This window comes from Emys orbicularis, chromosome 2 (assembly GCF_028017835.1).
Source record: "Emys orbicularis isolate rEmyOrb1 chromosome 2, rEmyOrb1.hap1, whole genome shotgun sequence".
Lineage (NCBI taxonomy): Eukaryota > Metazoa > Chordata > Testudines > Emydidae > Emys > Emys orbicularis.
The window spans coordinates 184,103,121-184,129,960 of record NC_088684.1 but is presented as its reverse complement, the minus strand read 5'-3'; the positions used below and the strand labels follow the sequence as shown (position 1 = coordinate 184,129,960).

The following is a 26,840-nucleotide window of genomic DNA, read 5'->3' as shown; positions in this document are numbered from 1 at the left end:
AGATGAAAGGAACTAGAGGAGTGCCATTATTATGTTATAATTCATACCAGCAGAGTATCTTGATCCTATAACTGTACATCCCAGACTATTATTCATCAGCATGTGATTTAACTAAGGCTACAATTAGGTCACGGAGGTCACCAGTGTCATGGAACCTGTGAAATTTTGCCATTTATGTGCTGCCCTGCTTTAACAGTTTGTTAGTCTACTTTGATCAGCTGCCACGCATTAACAATTCGCTAGTTTGCTCTGATCTAATCACATTTCAAAGAGGACTAGATCAAAGCAAACTAACAAACTGTTAACATGCAGCAGCAGCAGGGTCCACAAGGTTCCCATTATTATAGTGTGAAATTATCTATTTCTTACCAAGACTGCTGTGAATTACGAACTGTTTTACCATGACAAAAATCGTATCTGTAGATTTAATATATAAGCCATACCAGATGCACATGCAGTTTTAGCTTATTACTCTCCTTCAAGGTCAGAATCTGGGAAGAATGGATTTCTTTTAAAAAAGAAAAGATACTTGCTACACTCTGACAAACAAGCAATTTTCCTGCAGACAGCCTGATTAACTGAGAGAATCATAATTATTTTCCAAATGGCATGAGATCTGACAAACAGTGAACAATCAGATATACATATAACAATAAGCATCAAACCACACTAGGAGTAATAATTCAAGATAAGTCCTCACCATTAGTCTATTCTGACCATTAGTCCTCAAGAAATCGGTCATTAAGTTCAGCAAAAACTGCCTTATGGAAACCGGATTATCATCACAAAAATAGTAAGTCCTTTCATTCTCCTTTCTGCCGCTCTACATAACCCACTGTATTTATTCCACCCTCAAGGCTGCAGCTAATGTATCACATCTATTGATTCCAAGGCCAAAAGGGACCATTGTGATCATCAAGTCTGATCTGTATAACAGTCCATAGAACTGCCCCAAAGTTCCTAAAGCACATGCTTTGGCATGAAGATCCCCTATCAGGCCAAGTCTATACTGAAAAATTAGATTGACATAGCTATGTTGCTCAGGGTCGTGGAAAATGTCATGCCCTGAGCACCGTAGTTAGGTCAACCTAACCCCTTGTGTAGAGGCAGCTAAGTCAATGGAAGACTTCTTCTGCCAACCTAGCTACTGCCTTTTGGACAGGTGGATTAACAATATCGATAGAAAAACCCCTTCCATCAATGTAAGCAGCAGCTACACTACAGCACTACACTGGCACAGCTGCATGCCATCACTGGACCATTGTAGTGTCGATATACACTCAGTGCTGTGGCAAATTCTGTAGATGTGTGTGCAACTTAACATTCAGGGTAGAATTTAGATTAACAGAGTGAGGGTAGTAAAAGAAAAGCATACAGGGATTAGGGAAACAAGGGTAGACTAAAGAGACCCGATAGCACACACTTCTGCATATCTTTACATCTGCATTCTTTTAAAGTCAAATTTGACTTCTTGCATCTTCAAAATAAAGTCTCTGTCAGCAAGGCAGGCCAGCATCCCCTTATACTTCCCAATCGTTCTGCTTTATCTACGGCTGATGCCCTGTTGTCTTTTTCCTTCCCTACACCTTGCTTCTCTGGCTTTACTTCTCTCCTCCCTTAGTTTCCATCCCCTCCAGTTTGTTGTTTTCTTATATACTGATCCAATCCATTGCATTATCTGTGATATGGGCCTACAAAGTGAAACAAATTCTTTGGTGAATGGCACTTTGCAGCTAGGAGTATGCACACAGCCCTAATCAACAAAGCAAAGAAGCTAGTCTGTGCCACTGTGCGATCAAAGATGCTATATAAATGTATGGGGTCATGGAAAGACAACTTGGGAGAAACTGGCCAGGCACTAACGCATAGAAGCAGGATTGCAAACAGGATGAGTTTACTTAGTGCGGCTCTACTGAGTAACCTAATGACATGCACACAGTCCAAATCAAAAAAGCAAAGAAGATGTCTCTGCCATTGTGGCTGCTCTGTTCCCTCATGCCATGGGATGAAAAGCAGATATAGTCAACCATACTAATGTTGGTAAGCTGCTACTGTAAGAGGATACCTAGAAACATCTTTAGTTATCACAAAATAAGTAACTGTATAATTTAAAACAGTTGTATTATAAAATGTCTCAGTAAAAAATGACTCTGGTCTGTTATTAACATACTCTAAGTCCTTGAAATATGAGCAGCCACAACTGCATATCCTTAACGTGAACAGCTAAAATTAAACTAAACTAAAATTATTCAATATTCATACCACAAAAATATGCCAGTCTCACAAAAAAATTGTTTTTCACAGCTAGTGAGAAAACAACAACAACATACCTTATGGCCTCTTCCACAGACTGGCCAACTATATTTGAGGATGGGCCTGGTTGCGACAAAGGTGTCAAGCTAATCACCCACTTTACTGGTTTGTAGTACTCATCACTGGAACTTAACAGATAAAACAGCGTGGTCAGGAAAATCACCTGTAAAACAAATCACAATTTGAAAGAAAAAATGCATTAAACACTATGCAGATAATAGGATGCAAATATGTTTCAGATAATTTAACATAACTGGGAAACGCACAAAATGCTATTGGACACAGACTTAGAGAAATGCACTTCAGGTCATACAGATGGCAGATCTGAAAGTAAATCTTGCCTTTGAAAAAGGGATTTGACGGTTACCTGAAAGAGTTCCAAGCAATCATTTTTAATTTTTTCCCCCCAGTACAGAGGCACCAGTCCTTTACTGCATTGAAGCTTGGAAGAGCTCCTAGAGAATCAGTCAGACTTTCCCTTTTAATCTTACTGGCATCTTTCTGTCACATATTACACCACTTATTTCTGTCCATTTAAGTGAGACATTTATTATCTTAGTTCTAATTTTGTCCTCTGTTTCCCCATTTTCCAGGATTCTGGAACCCAGATACTTGAACTGTGTGTTTTCTGTAACAGTCTGCCCATCTAGTTTTAAGAATAAGTCTTCAGTGTTCACATCATTGAAGTTGCATACCATGTAATCTGTTTTTCCTCTACTTATTTTGAGCTCATGTCTCTCCAACATCTCTCTCCAGTTATCGAAATCCTCTTCTAGACTACCTATCTTTCTCCTAACTGCACAGAATGATATCTGCAACAGCATGCATCAAGATGCCTCCTTCTGTATATTCCTTGAGAGGGTATCCAGGACAAGGATAAACAAGGAAGAACTCAGTGTTGAACCCTGACACACTCCTACCTTTACCAAGAGTTTATCTGTTTCACCACCAGAAGTTCTGAATATTGACACAGCACCGACATATGTGGCTTGAACAATCCACACAAAGTTCTGGTACCATCTTCTCCCTCGAACACCACCAGATGACTTGTCTTGGAACTCTGTCAAAGGTCTTTTCCAGATCAATAGCAACCACCTTTTTCCTTGTACCTTGGCACCAAGGTCCTTTTCCTCCACATGTTTAGTATCTTTTCCCATCACATGATGGAGCTGAACAAGAGGGATATCTTCTATTCCAAGCTTTTCCCATGCCTGAATAGCGATTCCGTTTGGGCCTCAGCCTTATTTTCCATTTCTTTTAGAGCATTTGCCACTTCATCTGGTCTGATAGAATGAAGAACTTTGGTGTAGTAGAGCATAAAATAGTATTACTCTCTTGGATTTTATTCTTTTAAAAGCTGTTCAAAATGCCTTTTCCATCAATCAACACCATACCAGCTTCATCTTTGATGAACCTCACTTCCTTTATATCTTTGGTACTTCTGTCTTGTCCTTTCACCAGTCTATACATTCCCCTTCCCCCCGCCTTTGTTCTAAGTCCTATGTAAAATTTGTCCAAAACCTTTGCTTTGGCTTTTGTAACTATATTCCTGGGCAATTTCTTTACATACTACTATTCCTCCACCTTGTTTGCTCTTACTACTTTGCCAGAGTTTAATTTTTTTCTCTCATCTTTTATCACTTCATGTCTACTTTACTCCAACACCAAGTTGCTTTTTGAATAAAGGCTTTCTCTTTTGATTCACCCACAACTAGTTTAGCACTCTCCAATATATCTGTCATCATTGCAAGTACCAAGCCTGAAAGAAAAAGGAGGCGGGCTTGCGCCAGGTTGGCAGCCGGACGTAAAAATTTGCCATAAACTGACACTATGAGTCCTCAAATAAATCAAGACAAAAATGGGAGAGTATTCTCTAGAAATGATGCACGGTGCCCCGGCTGAGTGTTGTAGGTGAGGGCTACAGTGTAACTACAGAAGCATGCAGTTAATGAAGCTAGCCCAGAAATCGAAGATCAGACTGGCATATTGGAATGCTGGTCCAGTAACTGGCTGTAGCATGGAGCTAGGACACACTGAGGAGAAAGAAGGTAGAATCATAGAAGATTAGGGTTGGAAGAGACCTCAGGAGGTCATCTAGTCCAATCCCCTGCTCAAAGCTGGACCAACACCAACTAAATCATCCCAGCCAGGGCTTTGTCAAGCTTGGCTTTAAAAACCTCTAAGGAAGGAGATTCCACCACCTCCCTAGGTAACCCATTCCAGTGCTTCACCACCCTCCTAGTGAAATAGTGTTTCCTAATATCCAACCTAGACCTCCCCCACTGCAACTTGAGACCGTTGCTTCTTGTTCTGTCATCTGCCACTACTGAGAACAGCCGAGCTCCATCCTCTTTGGAACCCCCATTCAGGTAATTGAAGGCTGCTATCAAATCCCACCTCACTCTTCTCTTCTGCATACTAAAGAACACCAGTTCCCTTAGCCTCTCCTCGTAAGTTGTCATGTGCACCAGCACCCTAATCATTTTCGTTGCCCTCCGCTGGACTCTCTCCAACTTGTCCACATCCCTTCTGTAGTGGGGGGACCAAAACTGGACATAAAATACTCCAGGTGTGGCCTCACCAATGCCGAATAGAGGGGAATAATCACTTCCCTCGAACTGCTGGCAATGCTCCTACTAATACAGCCCAGTATGTCGTTGGCCTTCTTGGCAACAAGGGCACACTGCTGACTCATATCCAGCTTCTTGTCCACTGTAATCCCCAGGGCCTTTTCTGCAGAACTGCTGCTTAGTCAGTCCCCAGTCTGTAGCGGTGCATGGGATTCTTCCTTCCTAAGTGCAGGACTCTGCACTTGTCCTTGTTGAACCTCATTAGATTTCTTTTGGCCCAATCCTCTAATTTGTCTAGGACACTCTGGACCCTATCCCTACCCTCCAGCGTATCTACCTCTCCACCGAGCTTAGTGTCATCTGCGAACTTGCTGAGGATGCAATTAATCCCATCATCCAGATCACTGATAAAGATGTTGAACAAAACCGGCCTCAGGACCGACCCCTGGGGAACTCTGCTTGATACCGGCTACCAACTAGACATTGAGACGTTGATTGCTACCCGTTGAGCCCGACAATCTAGCCAGCTTTCTATCCACCTTATAGTCCATTCATCCAATCCATATTTTTTTAACTTGCTGGCAAGAATACTGTGGGAGACCGTATCAAAAGCTTTGCTAAAGTCAAGATATATCACATCCACCGCTTTCCCCATATCCACAGAGCCTGTTATCTCATCATAGAAGGCAATCAGGTAGAAGGTACAGATAGCATGTATCCGGGAAACAAAATGGAAAATGGAAAAGGCAAAAAAAAAGATTGGGGAAGAATACAAAATAATTTACTGTGGGGACTCCAACTCAATTAACAGAGTAGCCATATCTCAATAGTAAAATAAAGGAAAGAGTCGTGACAATAAATAGAATCCGTGACAGGTTAACGATGGTCAAGCTGGCTTTTGAAGGTGGATTGCTAAATGGTTCCTAATCTGGCTGTGCTGAGGATGAGAAGACAACTCTCTGGAAGATGTTAGACAATGCTCTTCAGCAAATTCCAGAAAATGAGGAAATAATTATTGGCACCAATTTAAATGGACATGCTGGAAGAGACAGGCATGGATATAGCAGACAACACAGTGGCCAGGGCTACAGAACTTTACATGACAAAAGAGAAAGCATATTGCACCTGATATAAGCTCATGACTTAGTAGTATCCAACACATTCTTTACAAAAAGAGATAAACAGCTTATTACCAACAAGAGTGGGAGCCAGACTCACTATTTTTCACGTTTCCTAGAAAAAAACCACAGATATAAAGGACTGCAAGGTGATCGCAGGAAAAAGAGTCTTCCTAGTCAACCTAGAACACGCACCTTAGATATGCGTCTTAGAACAAAGAGAAAACGAAAGAGGGCAACACCAAAGATTAGGTGGCAAAAACTACAAGTTAAGGGCGAGGGCTTATGGAGTTGGTTATGGAGAAGATGAGGGCAGCACCACATGTGGAAGGAATGGATAAATTTGGGGATTTTACGATAACTATAAGGCATTTTTTCCAGATCTCAAATAATTTGAGTGGCTCTTTTTTACACCCTCTCCAGTTTTTCAACATCCTTTTTCAAATGTGGACACCAGAACTGGGTGCAGTATTCCAGCATTGATATCACCAATACTGTACTCAGAGATAAAATCAACTCCCCACTTCTCTTTACTACTCCTTCATTTATACATCCAAGGATCGCATTAGCCTTGTTTTGCCAGAGCATCATACTGGAGGGCACCTCTTTCTGTGCTGCTTTCACCACATAAGCCACACTGCTACTCACAAAAGGGGGAGTCAGAAAGCTGGACAAGAGCTCTCCTGGATGATTAGGACTGCCCTTGCTTATTTCTGAAAGCGAGCCATGGGGATATAATAAGGCAGCACAGAGCTGAACTGATGAGCTGCCGGCAGAATTCCTTCGCACCTGGAATGCAAGTGTGCAGGACTGGATTACAGTCTGAAGCCCTAGGTGCACTGTCACACAGGACAATTTTAGCCCAGTCTGCATGGCACCAAACTCACACCATGGCCTCTTCCCCTATTTGGAATGGCAGCAGGGGCTTCCCTTTCCTAAGGAGCAACAATGCAGCAGAATTTGAGGACCCTATCCTACCTTGGAGAAGCAGGAGTGACAGAAGGGAGTTAGTTGAACTAAATGATACACAGACATACAGCTCATTTATTTGAGCTGATCATTTAATTAATATTAAGTGCAAATGCATGTAATTAGAACATCACACTCCAACAATTCCATTTATATGAAAGTGCAATTAAATTTTGAAAAAAAGAACATGTATTGTGCAACGTAATGCCAGGAATCACAAGATAAATACCATATTCAATATAACTGACTTGCCCCCTCCTCCCACAAACAGAATAGTTCCAACATTACATGCAACATCAAGACATGCGTTCCCCTTTGTCCATGAGTAGATCTTAAGTAAGCTTGAGTATTTGTTTTGGAAAATTTCAGAATCACCTTAGTCACTAGTGAGGGAGCAATGTAAGGCTCTATTAAGTTCAATTGTGGGTCAACAAAAGAAGAGGGAGGCCACTGAAGGTAACCTGTTAAGCCATTCTTTGCATTTTACAAGGCACTTAGTGATTTCTTAATTTAAAAATTAAACTATATGCAAAAATTAAACTTCTAAGTCATAACGGAGGCACCAAAGGACTGCATCTAAACGGAAAGTGACTGGTGAGAAAATTCTGTGCTAAAATATATACCCTAGCACTATATATTAATGTAGTTTAATTGTGTGCGAGACAAGTCTGTACATTGGGAAACGTGTCTACCCCTGCTGTTCACTTAGTTATTTTCTGTCCAGAGGCTTTACTGCTGACATATTAAAAAAAATGTGTTGAAAATTTCCATATTCCCCCAACAGAACTGCAGGTCTCCTTCGGCCAAATGGCACTTTTATCTTCCTGTTCTGCAGTAAAAATGTGAGCTGAACCAACTTTATTCACTGTTCATCTGTAGAAAATGGGTAAATTCAATCCTACTTAAAACACTAACAGAACAGAGCTAGCCTGTGTCACTGATTACAGGGCCAGATTAACCCTAGGTTTAAGAGAATACAACTAAAGAAGAGCTGTTCCTCTGTGTGCTAGGTTGAATTGCTGAGACACCCAGAGGAATATCAAGTTAAATGAAGACAACTGGTCTATTTGGACAAACACTGGAGACTTTTATTTAAAATGAAGGTGTTATCTGACTTCCAGAGAGTTCTCTTGCAAAAACAAAAAAGTTTAAGTGTTTGAGACACAAAGAACTACAGTCTTGAGACCTTAATGCAGAGCTGCTTTGTTGGATTTCTGAAAGTGGTGTGCTACATGCGAGTTACAAGATTCACATCATTTTCATCATCTAAATCTGTAAGAGTAAATATTTATTAATAAATTGCCTTTGATATAGTGTTCTGGTCAACTCATTTCTGAAGTGATTGTTACTGAGAGAGGCATCTTCATAGAAAGATGCAACACAGAACAGGTAGCTAAGGGTTCAAATGGAGGACCCATTAACCCAGTGGCCCTCAAACTCTGGGGTGCCCCCGCCCCGGAGGGCACAGAGGAACACGGGGGGGGGGAGGGAGGGGGCAACAGGGCCTGGGCCAGCTCCCACAGGGTGTGGGGAAGGAGCCCCAGCTGCAGCCCCGCTCCAGTCCCAGCCCCTCTGCTAAGCCAATTGTGCAGTAATGGGGGGTGGGGGGGAAGGAGGAGGCATGGACACATTCCATTACTTGTAAGAGAGGACGCAACAGGAAAAATGGCACCACTGCATTAACCCCTTGAGGACAATATTTCAGGGAGAAGGGGGGTGGTTCCCCCACTGGTGAAAATACATGAGTCAGAACCTTGAGACACTTGACCACTGATGGATGAGAAAAAAAAAATGTTACGGTCTTGAATATGTGGATGACATGCAGATATTGCTGCTACGTGAATCTGGAGTGAACTGATCGAGAGATCTGAATCCTTAAATATAATTTGTATGGGAGCATATGAAGAAACAGTATGAGTTGGAGACAAAATGCCCTGAGATGACCAGACTGAAACTTTTCCACTTAACATAAATAGATCTTGTTGAACCTTTTCAACTTTGTATTAAGATATTCTGCACAACTCTAGAACAAGTCCTTTTCATGACAGTCAACCTGACAGCATCCAGACAGTGTGATGCAGGGATGCTGCATCTGGATGCAAAGTCTTCCTTTTATCCCGAGAGGCAGTGATAGTGTTATTGTTATTGGAGAACATATGGAAAGCTTTATCAGTTCCAGAAACCAGTATTGCCTAGGCCAGGCTGGACCTAAGAGGATTATCAGTGCTGATTCTTGCTTGATTTTCTTCAGTGCTCTTGGAACAAGAGGAATTGGCAGGTACATAGACACCGACGCTTGTGGAATGCATCCACTCAAGATCTCAGACTCCAACCCCCTGTGGAACGGAAGTTTTTACATTTCACATTCTCTTGGGTAGCAAATAAGCCAATATCTGGAAATCTCTACTGGTTGAATACTGATTGGATGACAGGGTCTTTTATTGATCATTTGTGGTTCTGTGAAAACTGTTTGCTCAAGTGGTCTGCTAGCATATTCTGTAGCCCTGGTAGATGAAGGACTGAAATTGTCAATTTGATGTTGTATGCTCCAGTTCCACCGGATAATAATTTCTTTGAAAAGTGGGAGTAGATTTGGCTCCTCCCAGTTTGTTTATATACAGTAGAACTTCAGAGTTACCACCACCTTGAAAAAGTTGTTCTTTCAAAAGTTTACAACTGAACATTGGCTTAATACAGCTTTGAAACTTTACTATGCAGAAGAAAACTGATGCTTTTAACCATCTTAATTTAAATGAAACAAGCACAGAAACAATTTCGTTACCTGGTTCCTTTAAAAAAAAAAAAAAAAAGTTTTTTTTTTCTTTTTAGTAGTTTATGTTTAACACAGTACTGTACTGTAGTTGCTTTTTTGGTGTGTCTGCTGGTGCCTGATTGTGTAGTTCCAGTTCCAAATGAGGTGCGTGGTTGACTGGTCAGTTCGTAACTCTGGTGTTCGTAACTGAGGTTCTACTGTAAAAGATTACTGTGGTATCGTCTGTTATTACTTGGATTCTTGAGGTGGATGTAAGGAAGAAACTACTCTGAGTTCTAGAATATTGATATGCAAAGCGAGTCTCCTTTTGGGACCATAAATCCTAAACTTGTAATTGGGATGGGGGGGGACTACACCTAGACAAAACGGAAGCATCTGTCACTAGGATCTTTGTTGGAGGGAGGTAGAGAAAAGGGAATGCCCTTGTATACTTGACATGGGTTTTTCCACCAGTTTAAGGATAAAAGGATTTCTTGTGGAATCTGTATTTCCATGTCTATATGATATCTGTTCGGATCGGTAAGTGGACTTCAACCATTCTTATGAACAAACGCAAAGTCAGCCAGACTTTTGGGTCTGCAGACTGATAATGTGCCTTCCCAACTACAAATTGCAATTATGTCCTGTGTGCTGGGGGGATGGAAATATACATCCTGCAGATCTAGACTGGTTTGCAGCTCTCAAAGGTCCAAGGTATAGATTATAGCCAGGGTCACCATTCTGAATATGCACTGACAGACAAATGTGTTCAGAGCTCTTAAGTTCAAAATGGAGCACCAAGCTGACTTCCTGGGAACTAATTTACTTGGGTTAGTTTCCCAGATGTGAAGAAGAGCTCTGTGAAGGCTCATCTGTCTCACCAACAGAAGTTGGTCCAAAAAAAGTGGTGCCGAAGCGATCGGTACCAGAACCAACAGCCCTATCAGCACGAGAGCAAACCCATGAGGTGATACTTCAGACTCTATATCCAAGACAGAGACAGAATGACTTCGCCAACATCAGAGGTCCAACTTCGGTGTCTTTGCGGACACCAGAGGGACCCTTGTTGAGGCCTTCAGCTGTCCTCTTTTCAAGCTGAAAGTGGAGATGTCTCTTTCAATTTAGATGGAGACCTGCGTCTATGCTTCTTGGATGAGAGGTGCTGAAATCTCCCCCTTTGTGGATAGGAAGAGGGAATGACAAAATGATCAGTAGAAGGCTTTGATTAAGCAGGAGCCCTAGAAGCTGAGACACAAGTAGTTACTGTGGAGGCACTTTTTGCAAAGGACTGCTTGGACCCAGAAGGAGCCTGCTTTAAAGGGTCTTAGGCAGGCCTTAGACTTATCTCGGAGAAAGAGCTTTAACCGAACAACTCTTGCTTTTAACATCTGTTTTGAAAACAAAATAAATTTCTGGGTGATGTGCCCCTCGCAGACAGGAAATAAACTCGCAGTGTCCATCTGTCATAAATGAAGGGGGGGGGGGGGGAGAGCTCCCTTTTATGGACACCCAGCCAGCCAGCTAGCTATAAAACCCCTCTTAATAGCTGTTCTCTACTTGTTTTACCTGTAAAGGGTTAAAAAGTCCATAGGTAAAAGGAAGGGAGTGGGCACCTGACCAAAGGAGCCAATGGGCAGGCTAGAACTTTTAAAATTGGGAAAAAACTTCCCCTTTGTCTGTCTGTTATTGTTCTCCCTGGAAGAGGGGGACAGAGCAGCAATGCTGTAAGAAGCTTTGGGCCAGGTATGGAAAAATCATCAGATCATACCTCGAAACTACTAATTAAAAACCCCAGATACGCAAGTAGATCAGAAAACGTCTAGAAAGACATGGTGAGGTTTATTTCTTTTTATTTCTTTATGGCTTGTGAACTCCTCTGTGCTAACCCCAGTGCTTTTGTTTTGCTTGTAACCTTTAAAGTGGACCTCAAGAAGCTATCTTGATGCTTAATCCTTGCAATTATTTTTTTTTAAAACCTAGCAAAAAGCCTAAATTCCAGATGTATTGTCTTTCTTTTAGTTTTTAATTAAATTTACCTTTTTTAAGAACAGGATTGGATTTTTGTGTCCCTGTAGCGGGGTGAACACCCGCTCCAACCCGGAAGGGGTTGGAAAAGCCCTGCAGAGGGCTGGAGAAGGGAGCAAAACCCTGGCTGATTGGCGGAAGTGGCTGCAGCTGGGGCCACGCCCCAAACTGAGCAACTAGGCCTTATAAGAAGGCCAGGGCAGCCAGAAGCTGAGGAGTCTCACTCTGACTGGAGAGAGAGACAGGCCTGGCTGCTGGGGAACTCACCGGGAACCTAGAGTGAGGCAGGGCTAGGGAAAGGCCTTGGGGGCTGAGAAGCCCTAGGCCAGCAACTCCCTGGGCTGCAGGGCCTGGTCCTAGGCCCACATAGGTATTGGGGTTGTAGAGTGGCAGCCTGAGGGTGGGTAAAGGCAGCCAGTCCAAACCCCTTGTTGCCTGTGATGATTGGCTGATAGACTGCAGTCCGCCCCACGGCGCGGGGGCTAGATGGTGACTGGCAGTAGCCACGACTGAGGCGACGTGGGGATAGGAGGTGGGGGTTCCCCTGGGTGGGGAGACCCAGAGAGAGAGTGGGGTACTGCCAGGGGGGCAGCACCCAAGCCAAGGGCACCAGGGTCTGGGAGGGACATGGTATAAAAGTCCTCCTACAACAAACCTGGACCTATTGGAAGAGCTGAGAGGTGGTGGGTCACTCCATGCCACTGTCCAAGCACCTTTGAGGCTTTAATCCGCTTTCTGCTCTGCCTGGAACTGCTCCCTTGATGCTGGAGACATTAGTTCCTTGCTGGGTTTTGGACTTGGGCTTGGTCCACCGGAAGCGATGCAGGTGATGCTTGTTTCATCGACTGTGAACTGCTCTTCGCTGCTACACTAGGTTGTATTTCAGGCTCTGGTTGAGCTTCTTGTGCTGGTTTAGCTGCTGCTGCACATGCAGGCTCTGTGGCGCCCTTTGATGCTGGCTCCCCTGACTCTGGTGGGGTTGCAAGCACGGGCTCTGGTGCTGACTGCTCCACCAGTCCCAATCCTTGGGCTGGTTCTGGCTGGGTCCCAAGAACTGGATCTACAACAGCTGCCATAGACTTTGGTCTTGGATCTGGTTTCACCACCTCTGGCTGGGTTCCTGTAGGAGACTCAGGAATGCAGTTAGGTGTGGAGGCCTGTTTAGCCTGGCTGCGGGTGACCATCCCCACCCTTTTTGTTAGCCTTACATGGTTGGCTAAGTCTTCTCCCAGCAGCATGCGAATGGGATAATCATCATAGACTGCAAAAATCCATATACCTGACCAGCCCTTGTACTGGACAGGCAACTTGGCTGCAGGCAAGTTAAAAGAGTTGGCCTTAAAGGGTTGCACCGTCACTTGGGCCTCTGGATCGATGAATTTGGGGTCCACCAGGGATTGGTGGATAGCTGACACCTGTGCTCCAGTGTCTCTCCACGCAGTAATCTTCCTTCTGCCCACACTCACAGTTTCCCTTCGCTCTGGGGGTATTTGCGAGGCATCTGGGCCTGAAGGCTCTTGTTGGGACCCCAGGCTGATGAGCTGCAGTCGGCTGGTGCTCTTGGGGCAGTTGGCCTTCACATGCCCCAGCTCATTACATATGAAGAATCGCCCAACTGATTGTGGGCTGGGGCGAGGTGGCTGGTTGGAGAGTAGAGTGCTGGGACGAGAGGGCATCTGGGGTTTCCCTGTCTGTGTGGAGGGCTCCTCCTTGAGAGTTGGAGCCTGGGGCTGACTCCAACGGTGGGGTGTCGTCTCAGGTTGCTCCTTCTGGTATCCACACTAACTGCTACTGGCTTTCTTCTTCTCCGCCACCTCCACCCATTTGGCTCCCATCTACCCCGCCTCGATCACAGTTTTGGGCTTCCCATCTAGGATGTACCTTTCTATTTCCTCAGAAATACCCTCTAAGAGCTGCTCCATCTGTATGAGGAGAAACACATCTTCCAGAGACTTAACATTTGCTCTTGATATCCAGGCATCCCAATTTTTTACGATGTGGTAGGCGTGTCGGGAAAATGCCACATCTGGTTTCCACCTTAGGGCTCTGAACTGCCGACGGGCATGCTCAGGTGTTAGCCCCATCCTAATTCTGGCCTTTTGTTTAAAAAGTTCGTACTTGTTCATGTGTTGTTTAGGCATTTCAGCTGCCACCTTTGCTAAGGGTCCACCGAGTTGTGGCCTCAGCTCCACCATATACTGGTCTGGAGGAAGGTTGTACCCAAGGTAGGCACTTTCAAAATTTTCTAAGAAGGACTCTATCATTACCTACCTTGTATGTGGGGAATTTCTTGGAATGGGGAGCAGTACCTGGAGAAGGACTGTTAGAACTACCTGATTGATCCAGCTTAGCCTTTTCCAGGTCTAAGCGCTTCAGCTCCACTTCCAAGTGCTTCGCTTCTCTCCTCTGCTCCACTTCCGCCTCCAAGCGCTTCATCTCCAAATGCTTCGCCTCTCTCCTCATGTGCTTCCACCTCCAAGTGCTTCATCTCTAGTAAGAAATTCCTTTCTTCTGCAGTTAGAACTCAGCCTGGGTTAAGGGCATCCCTCCATCCTGGCACCGGGACCCAGGAAAGTAAATGCTATCCAAAATTGGCCTGTCCCTAAGTCAAAGAAGCAGGTCCAATCCTTCTTGGGCTTGGCCGGGTATTACTGACGATTCGTACCACACTAGAGCCAAATTGCCACCCCACTAACAGACCTAACCAGAAAACAAAACAAAAAAAACAAACAGCCAAATGCAGTTCAGTGGATTGAAAAGTGTCAAAAAGCCTTTAACCAGCTTAAGGCAGCCCTTACGTCTGACTCTGTACTAAGGGCCCCGGACTTCAACCAACTGTTCGTCGTAACCACAGATGCTTCCGAGCGTGGTGTAGGAGCAGCTTTAATGCAGGAACGACCAGATCAACAATTCCATCCTGTTGTGTTTCTCAGCAAAAAAAAAACTGAGAGGGAAAGCCACTGGTCAGTCTCAGAAAAAGAATGTTACGCCATTGTGTATGCTCTGGAGAAACTACGCCCATACATTTGGGGACGGCGTTTCCACCTGCAGCCTGACCATGCTGCACTGAAGTGTGAAAGGGCTTGAGGGTACCCCACAGGAAGGAATTCCCAAGTGCGCCTTCCTGGGTTTTCAAAGGAGTGTTTGCACTTGGGTGGTGGCAGCATCTACCCATCCGAGGTCAGAGAAAAGCTGCAACCTTGGGAGTTTAATACATGCCTGGAGTGGCCAGTATTAAGTTTTAGAATCCTTGTGGGCCCCCACCTTCCGCATTTGAAGTGCCAGAGTGGGGAATCAGCCTTGACACCATCGCTGAGGGGAATATCTGCCTCCGATGGCTAACAGTAGGAGTAAGCAGAAAATAGGAGGAAATAAGTGGAAAACAGATGGCTCAGACATCTCAAACCAGGGGTAGTAGCACAGTGCATTTGAAAAAATTTTCATCTCTGAACCACTGGCTGAAGTGAAAAGGTATTCTGAATATTTTAGAAAGAAATTATCTTGTCGCTGCACATAAAATGGAATCTCTACAAAAATCTGTTTCCTTTCTAGGATAGTGAGTTTCTGTGAAGCTGTCAACCTTTGAATTTTAAGTGTTTCCACAAAAAGGAGTAGAGAATAGGGCATACTGAATTTGAGCTTAATGAAATAAAGGAAACTGCAAAAAAGACATTCAAACTTGTAAAATTACTTACTAAAAACAATTTTATTGAAGAGAAAACTGGAAACTTTAGAGACCCAAGTCAAGGTTCAACATATCCATAGAATTCAGAATATAGATTCTGAGCCTCAGAAGTTACAGAAAAACCTCACACCTAATATTCACAAACAGGATATTCATATGACCTAGTATACATGGAAAGAAGTTGTAAGGACTCCTCATGCAAGCCCAAAGAAGAGGAACTGAGGCAGGACTACTGATATCCTGTCTGATATACATGATAGGGAATGAAACTTGAAAGCTGCAAAAGCTGTAAGAGTTATCTGAGACATATTACATTGGAAAACGAGCATATGAAGAGACAAGTAGAAAGTTACCTTATTCCCAGCAAAATTCCATGTTATTTTGAAAGAAAAATCATCCTCTGGATGGTAGTTCAGCTGATGTTTTGCTAGGAAAGAATTTAAATCCAACAAAACCAGCTCTCCAGAGTTCTCAGAATGACAACTAACATGTTCATTTTAATAACTGTCCCAGTGAACAGACTGTTTGGATCCCTGTATACCAGGCTCAGTGGACAGATTTACTGCTTATGCTAAGGATGCCCTTTTTCCTTTTTTAAAATTATTTATGGTTATAAGATGATGATTTTTACTGTGTACTTTACCATTAGTAGAACTTAAAGTTTGAGTTTAAATTAAACATTTGATCCACTATACCAAAATGATTATGTTCCCCCTTTTGGGCAAGAATGTTTGTGAATGATTTACACAAATGAAAGCAAAGAAGATAGTAGAGGACTATCAGAAATAACTCCCTCTCCCTGAGGGATGGGGGGGTGGAGAGGGGCAATGCAGCGATAGGGTGGAGATGTGGTCTTTAAGAACTGTGAAGACCTATTCATCAGGCTCTTTTCATCTTTAAATATTTTTATTTCTAATATAATCTCACTAGCCTACAGAAACTGATTTCAGTTGTTTCATCATGGGTGAAATATTAGACCCAGGAAGAAATATAAATAATTATATACACAAAATCTATTTTCTATGCTTTTCTCCCCCAGTTGAAGTACGGGACAACTACAAAACAGCATAACTACAAATAGATATAAAAGTCATTTCTCTGGAACTTAAGGTAGTAATTCAGCTAAGAAATCCTTATAGCCCACTCTTATTTTTTACCCAAGTGTGATTGAGAACCCACACAATTGCCCTGAATTAGCATTTGATTTAAGTTATGCAATTTTAGTTATCCAAACAAATGGAAAAAGATCTTGTTCTCCTCTTCTCACTGTCTCCATTAACTGCTGAAATTAATCTGGCAGTAGGCCTTTATTTTCTTCCAATTATTCAAAACAGATATTTTGAAAAATACACAACAAAAACACCACCAGGATTTCAATCACACTTCCAAGGTCAGTATTTGTTTAGATTAAAAAACCCACTCAGGCCAGAGTCCTTGACACAAGCTCACTCGGTGTCTGAGATCTAGGTGATCACAAGCCTCGGGCTCTGTTCCAGCCATTAAGTTATTTAAAAGTAGCAGCTGTCAACACACAGCTGCAATGGAAAGAAAGAAATCACCTCTAACATTAGTAACTCCATACAGCTGTGGCTATCAGATTTAGAATCAAAAGAATCTTTAAAAAGCTAAGCCTCCCCCCCCCCAAAACAACAACAACACAATACCTTTCACTAAAAACGAGCGCTTTTTTTAAAGTATGTATCAGACCACTATTTTAATATATGCACTAGTATTAATAAATACACAAGTCTAAAAAGCATATTGTAATGAAGAAAACATTTTGGTAAATAAAACTAATTTATTGAAAATACTTCCTTAATGAATGAAATATAAAACAGAATTGTGTATTCAGCAGTTTTGCTTACAATTCCCTACAATAACTTTACCCTACTTAGAACAATGCCTTTGTTTGGAGATGTACTTTGGAAAAACTGACAATACTAGATTTTAGAAAGAACTGTAAGCAAAATAAGTGGACACATAGTCAGACCAAGTTTTTCAACAAGGTTAAAAGGATTCTAAAAGATTACAATCTATGCATATAAAAGTTGTTAGAGATAAGCATGTTTTATGTAGGTAATTTTTAAATGGGTAAGTAAGTAAATTGGCCTTCCTAAACTCATACCAATAAAACCTTTTCACATCACACTATCCACATACGTGGAGGTAATATAATAGAATCAGACTGTATGGCTGGAAGGGATCTCCAGATGTCACCATGTCTAGCCCCTGGAATCTGAGGCAGGACCAAGTTTATCTAAACCAGTGGTCTCCAACCTTTTTAAGCACAAGATCACTTTTTGAATTTAAGTACAACCCAGGATCTACCTCAAAGAAAATGTAGAAATAACAATAATCTCACAAACCCAAACACCCTTGCCCCGACCTTCTTCGAGGCCCCGCCCACTCTATCGCTTTCCCCAACCCTCACCCAGGCTTGGACAGGTGGTTGGGGTGCAGGAGGGTTTGCGGGCTCTGGGCTAGGGCCAAGGGGTTCACAGTGTGGGAGGGGCTCCAGGCTGAGCCTGGGGCAGAAGGTTGGGGGTGCAGGAGAAGGTTCAGGGTGCGGGCTATGGAAGGGAGTTGGGGTGCAGGAGGGAGTTCAGGGTGCTGGCTCTGGGAAGGGACTCAGGGCTCGGGCAGAGGGTTGCAGTGCAGGCTCTGGGAGGGGGCTGGGGCAGGGGTGCGGGCTCTGGGAGGGGATTTGGGTGCGGGGGGGGCTCCGGGCTGGGGTGCAGGAGGGGGTGCAGGGCTGGGGCAGGGAGTTGGAGTGCAGGAGGGGTTCAGGCTCCAGCCAGGGACCGCTTATCTCAAGCGGCTCCCAGGCAGTGGCAAAGCAGGACTAAGGCAGGCTCTCTGCCTGCCCTGGCTTCGCGTCGCTCCTGGAAGTGGCCAGCATGTCCGGCAGTGGCTCCTGGGGGTGGGGTGGCGGGAGGGGAGAGGCAGGTGGCTCCGTGCGCTGCCCCCATCTGCAGGTACCACCCCTGCGGCTCCCATTGGCCGCGATTCCCCATTCCTGGCCAATGGGAGCTGCGGGGGCGGTGCCTGCAGACAAGGGAAGCACACAGAGACCCCCTGCTCCCTCCCCCGAGGGGCTGCAGGAATGTGCCAGCTGCTTCCGGGAGCCGTGTGGGGCCAGGACAGGCAGGGATGGCTGCAGAAGGGTTGGCAACCCTAGACTGAGAGGGCAATCAACTGTCAGAGGCTCCACGATCGACCAGTCGATCACCATTTACTAGTTGGTGACCACTGATCTAGACCATCCATGACAGGTATTTGTCTAACCATTTCTTCTTAATCTCCAGTGATGGGGATTCCACAAACTCCCTTGGAATTCTAATCTATTACATAACTACCCTTAAAGTTAGAAAGTTTTTCCTAATATATAACCTAAATCTCCCTTACTATAGAGATTAAGCTCATTACATTTTGTCCTATCTTCAGTGGACATAGAGAACAATTGGTCACAGAGCTCTTGATAACAGCCCTTAACCTATCTGAAGACTTATCAGGTCCCCTTGAGAAAAGACTGAACCCAGTTTTGTTAACCTTTCTTCATAGGTTGGATTTTCAAAATTTTTAATCTGTAGGCCTCACCAGAGCTGGGTAAAGCAGGACAGCTATCTCCTGTGTCTTACATGTGAGGCAGTACTACCACCTTGCCAGTTATTCCCCATTTTGCAGCTGAGCATTTGATTTTTTTTCTTTCTAAGGAAGTACTTTGCATAGGTCTTGATATTAATGTTAAATTATGTCTAGCATTAACTTTTAATTGCCAAACCTATACTCTGTCCACCATTCCAATCTGGGATTTAGTCGAACACCCTAATCATCTTTTAACAGATTGCCCCCCCCCCACCTTTTTTTTTTTTTTTTTTTTAAGAAAGAGTCAGATAAGTGTTCCTTCCTTTCCCCCCCAAATGGTAGAATTCCCACTCCACTACCCACAATCTATTCTGGCTCCAAGTTCAGGATAGGCAATATGAAAATATAAACCAGTGATAGGATTAAGGTCTAATCTTTCAGGATTCTGCAGGTCTAGAAATAGGAGCTTTATAAAATTAGATTTGGGAAATTGGCAGTCTCCCCTTTGGGTGGGGAGGGCAGGGGAGAAGAGAGACACAGTTCTTGTTCTTAAGCCTAGAACAGGGGTGGGCAAACTACAGCCCGCGGGCCAGATCCGGCCCATCAGGGCTTTGGATCTGGCCCATGGGATTGCTATCCCTGTGGCACTGCGGGCCCCGCACCACTGCTGGAAGCGGCCGGCACCACATCCCTGTGGCCCCTGGAGGAGGGAGGCAGAGGGCTCCATGCGCTGCCCTCACCTCCAGGCACCACCTCCCACAGCTCCCATTGGCCAGGAACGGGGAACTGCGGCCAATGGGAGCTTTGGGGGAAGTACCTGCAGGGGAGGGCAGCATGCAGAGCCCTCTAGCCCCTCCCCTCCCCCAGGGGCCGCAGGGACATGGTGCCGGCTGCTTCCAGGAGCGGCGTGGTGCGGGGCCAGGGCAAGCAGGGAGCCTGTCTTAGCCCTGCTGCGCACCACTGCCACGCCAGAGCTGCTCCAGATAAGTGGTGCCAGGCCGGAGCCCGCACCCCGAACCCCTCCTGCACTCCACACCCCAACCACCTCCCCTGAGCCCCCTGCTGCACCCCACACCCCTATCCCCTACTGCACCCCTCCGGCATCCCAACCCCCTTGCCCTGAGCCCCCTTGTACACCTCACACTCCTCCTGTGCCCAACCCTTTGCCCTGAGCCCCTGCCGCACTCCGCACCCCAACCCCCTGCCCTGATTCCCCCTCGTACACTCTGCACCCCTTCTGTGCCCCAACCCCCTGCCCCAGCCCTACATTCATGGCCCTGCATGCAATTTCCCCACCCAGATGTGGCCCTCGGGCCAAAAAGTTTGCCCGCCCCTGGTCTAGAAGGTCCCAAGGTAACAGATTTAGAAGTCATAAAATTCATAAAAATGCTAAATATGATCTAAAATAGCTTTTAAAGGACTTTTAATATTCCTTTTGCTATAAACCCTGTACAGTAGTTGGACTCTTGGTAATGAAGATACACAGCTTTATAGGCAGCAGGACACAAATAATTCCAGTGAAAGTTTTTGAAACTCTGAAAACTCTAAAATATTTTAAATATATGTGGCATATGCAGAATATATAATGATTTGAAATAAAAGATTTTAAATCCTTTTAACTGCTTTGCACCACTCTGCTGGCACAAAGCATCTGGAAAGCTGTATTAATCAGCTCCCTGATACACCCCCTGTACAAGTAAAATTACACTTTTTCCTTCTGACTCCCTAGCAGGGGGTACTTCTATGAGAGAGTTTGACAAGGACATCCCTACTACACCCTAGCATTATCCAGTTTCTATAATGGCCCCTAGGAGCTTTGAACACCTTCAGTGTAATTGTCAGTAGCTTCCAAGCTATTTTAAGTAGTGCCAAGGACTGAACTGGCCCCAGGATCAGGCAAGTACACCACTATCTCCATCCTTCCTCAGGTTGAGTGTATTCTAGCTGCAGCGGAGGATGTAGGCATTTATCATTGTGAGTATAGGATGACCTGCATTATTTATGAATGGGCAAAACGGTTATCCCCAAAACTCATGTTGATAAAACCTTTATGCTGTATCACACCATACCACATATTAACTATCCACATATGCACATATTCAAAACAAAAGCACTTTAAAAAATCCAGTCTGATCTGTGAACAAGAATTCACTAATATTTAATGAAATCCTTCATTCTGTGGAAGATGAATTGATATCCCTAAAATCCTTGGTGAAAGCTCCTTGTTTACATCAACTTAGAGGGAAGTAAAATGAATAGTATTATCTGTCCAGTGCATGCTACTTACCAGTGAGAGCACAAAATTGAGAAGGGCTGTCCCACTATAGAAGAGGATTGTCACTAATGTTGTTACTGTGGTGAAGAGTAGGCTCACATTACGACTCATCACTATCCACAAGGACTCCAGAATCTGGAAAGGAAAAGAAAGACAGAAAGTCACTACTTTGTTTAAAATTATCTAAAATATAGATGTGGTCAGAGAATGATTTCTCCCTGCAACAAACCTGCAAAGAATAATTCTGTTTTAAACAAGACAGTTTTTGGTTTTGACAAAAATCTAAGATTTTTTTCATTTAAAACAATTTTTTCATAAAATCATCCCTTTTGTCAAAAAGCTATTTTCCATCAAAAATGTTGTAATGGATTTTTTTGACAATTCTAATAAAATACATAATTTTGATACAAAAGACTGTGTGAAGACATCAATTCTACTAGGAAGGCAGTGTTATTTACTGTTTATTGCTGCTAGTTTTATTACAATCAGTGAACTTTGTGGAAAGAAAAACATTTCATCCTTTCCTCAAAAGTAGGTATGGCAGTTAAGTCAGAAAACATGCTGCAGTAACATTACAAAGCTAAATTCAAATCAAATACTGTAATTTTCTTCAACACAGAGTTAAAAATAAGTTCCATATTAACTGGGGCTATTTAATTTTCTGACTTGTTCATTCAATTAACTCAATACAGAAGTTATGATTTTGTGTAAAGGTACATTACTAAGTTTGATTAGGTGTGGACAGTAAACTACAGTCCATAACATAAAATCAGTAAGTGCTATTTTGGGAGAACTGACTGACTGCTTACTAGTTGCAGGTAGCATCGGAGAGATTGGTTTTGAGATGGTTTAAAAAAAAAAAAGTGATAGACTTAGTACAAACAGGTTGTTCCAATTAACTTGCTCAGTGGCAGAGAAGTCCAAAAAAGGACAGCACAGAGCAGGGAAGTACAGAAGGTAAAACTGAGCGGAAATAAACTGAAGTAGTAGTAAGAACTACGACAAAGGTAGGAATTTTGAAGATAAGGACAGCAATTTTTCAGTTGACACTGAAGTTGGTAAGGATACAGTGATGTATAGAGTGTGCATGCGTGCGCATGCACAGGGTGTGGAAACACTAATACTCACATTTTAGATAACAGTTTTTGGGAGGTCCTAAAAAAGGAATTGCAGTAATCAAGGTAAGAACTTTCAAATGCAAGAATGAGCAGTGCTGAGATAGTGACGGATGCAGGATATGCCACAAAGGCTAAAGAAAGCAGACTGAGTTTACCATTGTAAAGGTGCAAGTGAGTTTATACTGAAGGATTACTTCAACACTCAGAGGTAAATAGAATGTCAGGGTAAAGAATGTTAAGACACAGAAGTCATTCAACAAAGTAGCAGGCTAAGTCAAGAAAAGCACCCAGTTAACCTGGATTTGGTAATAGGAAATTTAGGTGGGAGGTCGATTTTCATTTTTAGGTCAGAGGCATTAGTCCATCAATGCAATCAGGGTGTTTTTTTTTTTTGTTTTGTTTTTTTAAGTGGACACCAGCAGCTTGTCTGGCAAAACAGAAAATTAAATATCTTGTATTAAATAGAAAAATTTTGGTTGTCTTTGGCTGTTGGACAATGGCTTCTTTTGCCATGCCTGCAATGAGGTCAGATTCTGGAAATTAGAGGAAGTGGAGGTAAGCAAAGGAGGACACTGGTGTAAAATGAAAAGGTCAAGAAGTGCAGAGTAGTGGCTGTAATACTACTGAAGACATTCACATTCTGATCCAAAATTGCATCAAACTCTTTGCAGTGCATGATGAAATTACAAATCAGGTGAGGAAAGGAACTAATAGGGTTGAAAAAACAGATTTTAAAACATAATAGTTACTAGAAAATGTGTTTAGTGGTTTCAGCATTAATAATTTTCACTCACCTAGTCTACTGATTAGTCATAAAATGAAAAATTTAGCTACGCAATTGGTCTGAGTCTCAATACTTATATACAGTACATGAAGTTATTCACAGCTTCGTCAACTCTCGACTGGTCTACAACACTTTAATATACCTGGGCATGAAGCCTTCAGAACAAGCTAACTGGTACACAGACTGTTGCAGAATGTCACCTCACCAACACTGGCTATTGCGAATACCTCCTGTCTTCTGCTTCCTACACTGATTTCCCAGAGAGTATCAAATTAAGTTCAAGGTCTCAGTTCTGATCTTCAAGGTGTTCAATGGCTTGGGCCCAGGGTATCAAGATTATGACCATGGTTGACAGCTTCACTCCTCTGTCACAATGGAACTTTCTACAATAAGCATAAAACTTGCCTGTGAAGAACAGAGTGCTTTCTAAGGCCAGCCCAAGATCATGGCATTAACTCCTACATGAACCATCACAAACCTCACCACCTTCTGCTCTAACTGCAAAGCACATTTCTTTGATCTTGCCTTCTCTAACATACTGCAACAGGTTGCTAAATATATTATATAAAAAATTCCAAAACAAAAATTACTCCACTGCACACTTCTCTCCCTGGGAAGAGAGAGAGTACAAAAATGTGGTAGATATTAGTCACATTTTATGCACTACTGGAAGGCCATCATATACTATAGTGATGACCATGGCATAAAAACCTATATAGAAGCTTAAACAATGCATGCCATTAACTTAAAGAGAATTGCTATGCATGAATAATTTCTTCCCCAGGCAGGGACTAGTACACCAAGTCAGAACCCACTGTGTATATTCATATTCAATTAATGAACTCCCAAAATTAGAGTTAGTTATTTAATTCAAGTTATTTAATAGGAATTCAACCCTCTCCCCCAAGCTATTTTACATCATACGCTAAATTTACAAATAATGGCAAAAGGAGGTTTATAGTAGAAACCAGGTATTGGACTTTGTGCAAAATATTGGGCATAGATATATTATGCTGTAAATGAAAGAAAAATGTAGAAGGAAAATATAAATCTGCCCTGGGGAAAGTTGGGGACAGTAAATCTACCAAATAAACCTGTGCTACTATAGTGACCATGTGTCTTGGGTGATTATAGTTCAATTCTGCAGGACTAAATAAGACTTCTTCCTTCAGGAAAGCCAGCTGACATCAGGAGAATTAAGACTTCCCTATTCTGCAAGGTCTGGACTGCTAACCCAAGGGTTTTGACAGTGAGACTTGGATTACTTTCATATCTCAATTGCTCTGTTTAAATTTTGAGAAAAGCACAGACAATCTTCCAGCATCAGGTCCTTTGCTGGGAGAGGGATTGTTTTCAGCATAACTTTGAAGTTTGAGAATGAGGAAGGGCTGGTATCTAGCTTACCCCTCAAAAGGTGACATCCCTTAAAGAGAGAAACATTAACTCACAGAAAAGTCACTTTATCATGGACAAAGCCAGAGGGCCCTTTGGATTATTACTGAAGAACAGTTCATATGAACTGTAAAACTGGACAATTCCTTAGCAACAGTTTTCAGGGCCACAACAGACATCAGGATATTTAACAACTTGAGGTATCCTTTGGACAATTAGAATTGGATTGTAGAGCCCAACTCAAGTTGGAACATATATACCACTCAGGTCCGTGAATTGCAAAAAACATAGCTAAAGAAACCAAAATAGGTGAAGCTTACTGACAGTTTTAATAGAGAGTGCCCTCTACCTTCCTGACCAGAATATCTTTGAAGAAGATACTAACTGCTAGTGTAATGATGGATGACTTTGTGAAAGCAGCCACAGGATCGACTCTAAGGAGATATGAGCCAGGTCTCACACATCACCTGGAAAGCTGCAAGTGTTTATTCATAGGTTTAGGAAGGGCCATTTTACTCTCAAGGATCCCAGCATGAATTTTAAAAAAATAAAATAAAAGAAACAGACCAGGAGTGTCTCTTCTTTCTGAATAATTCAGAAAAAGAAGCGAGGATTTTCCTTTTTCAGAGGTTGAATCTTAACCATCTGGCTATATATTTCATAAGCAGGGACCATTTGCCTGACAAACTGTCTTAAAGAAATCCTGAAGCAGGAATCAGAACCTCTCCCTTCTCCCTGTCCATATCAATGGTGGGAAGGGGTAGGACTACAGACAGCGATTTTTACTTACCTTACAACAAACGGATCACTGGAAAATGGGTCTGTGCTCCTACTTCTACTCCTGAATACAGGGTACAGCTCAAGGTTGAAACACAATGGAAACTCAGGCTCTAAAGCACTTAAGCTGCTTTTGAAAAATGAGACTTTGGCCATTTTGTAAATTTTATCTTTTATCTTAAACATTTTGTTAATATAGATTAAAGTAGCAAGTTCTCTCTTTAAAAAAAAGAACCTTCTTTGTTCAATATTTAACAGCATTTTATATTAAAATGTAATAAATGCCTATAAAAGGTCAAATTTTTAAGCCAAGCATATGAAATTTCAAGAAGTATACTAGTCCTTTTGAGCTACATTTAGTATTATACTGCCATTTAGCTAACAAGTTGATGTTATACCAACGTGCATTATAAATAAAGAAGCATACTGAACTTCCAATTATAGTATATCTCTTCCTCTGAATTGTACATTTTGGGGTCTATTATGGTAGTTTTCTCAGCAAGTACCAGAATGAGCTACAATTAATGCTCCTAAAACATTTACATACCCTATAACTGTCTTTTCTGCTTTTAGGGCTATTGTCCCTTCTCTTACCAAAGAGGATGAATACTCATTAAGGCCTGGTCTACACTACGACTTTAATTCGGATTTAGCTGCTTTAAATCGAATTAACACTGGACCCGTCCACACAACGAAGCCATTTAATTCGAATTAAAGAGCCCTTTAATTCGATTTCTGTACTCCTCCTCGACGAGCGGAGTAGCGTCAAAATCAGTATTGTCAATCCGAATTAAGGTTAGTGTGGCCGCAATTCGATGTTATTGGCCTCCAGGAGCTATCCCACAGTGCACCATTGTGACCGCTCTGGACAGCAATCTGAACTCGGATGCGCTGGCCAGGTGGACAGGAAAAGCCCCGGGAACATTTGAATTTCATTTCCTGTTTGCACAGCGTGGAGAGCACAGGTGACCACAGAGAGCTCATCAGCACAGGTAATCATGCAGGCTGATAATCGAAAAAGAGCACCAGCATGGACCGTACAGGAGGTACTGGATTTGATCGCTATATGGGGAGAGGATTCAGTGCTAGCAGAACTTTGTTCGAAAAGACGAAATGCCAAAACTTTTGAAAAAATTTCCAAGGGCATGATGGAGAGAGGCCACAATAGGGACTCAGATCAGTGCCGCGTGAAAGTCAAGGAGCTCAGACAAGCCTATCAAAAAGCAAAGGAGGCAAACGGTCGCTCCGGGTCAGAGCCGCGGACATGCCGCTTCTACGCCGAGCTAAATGCATTTCTAGGGGGGGCCGCCACCACTACCCCACCTCTGACTGTGGATTCCGAGGGATAATCTCATCAGGTACACCTGATGATTCCGCGGAAGGGGAAGAGGAGGAGGAGGATGACGAGCTGGCAGAGAGCACCCAGCTCTCCGTTCTCCCCAACAGCCAGGATCTGTTTCTCACCCTGACTGAAGTA

General features: G+C 43.1%; 1 protein-coding gene across 1 annotated transcript in view; it reads right to left on the bottom strand.

Moving 5' to 3' along the window:
• Positions 1–26,840, bottom strand: part of TMEM245 (transmembrane protein 245) — a 127,290-nt gene that overhangs the window by 21,594 nt on the left and 78,856 nt on the right. Inside the window, exons 13-14 of the mRNA XM_065399749.1 lie at positions 21,305–21,427; positions 2,331–2,476 (exon numbers count right to left, since the gene is read on the bottom strand). Of these exons, the coding sequence (XP_065255821.1) occupies positions 2,331–2,476; positions 21,305–21,427 (269 nt within the window). The remainder of the gene's footprint in view (positions 1–2,330; positions 2,477–21,304; positions 21,428–26,840) is intronic.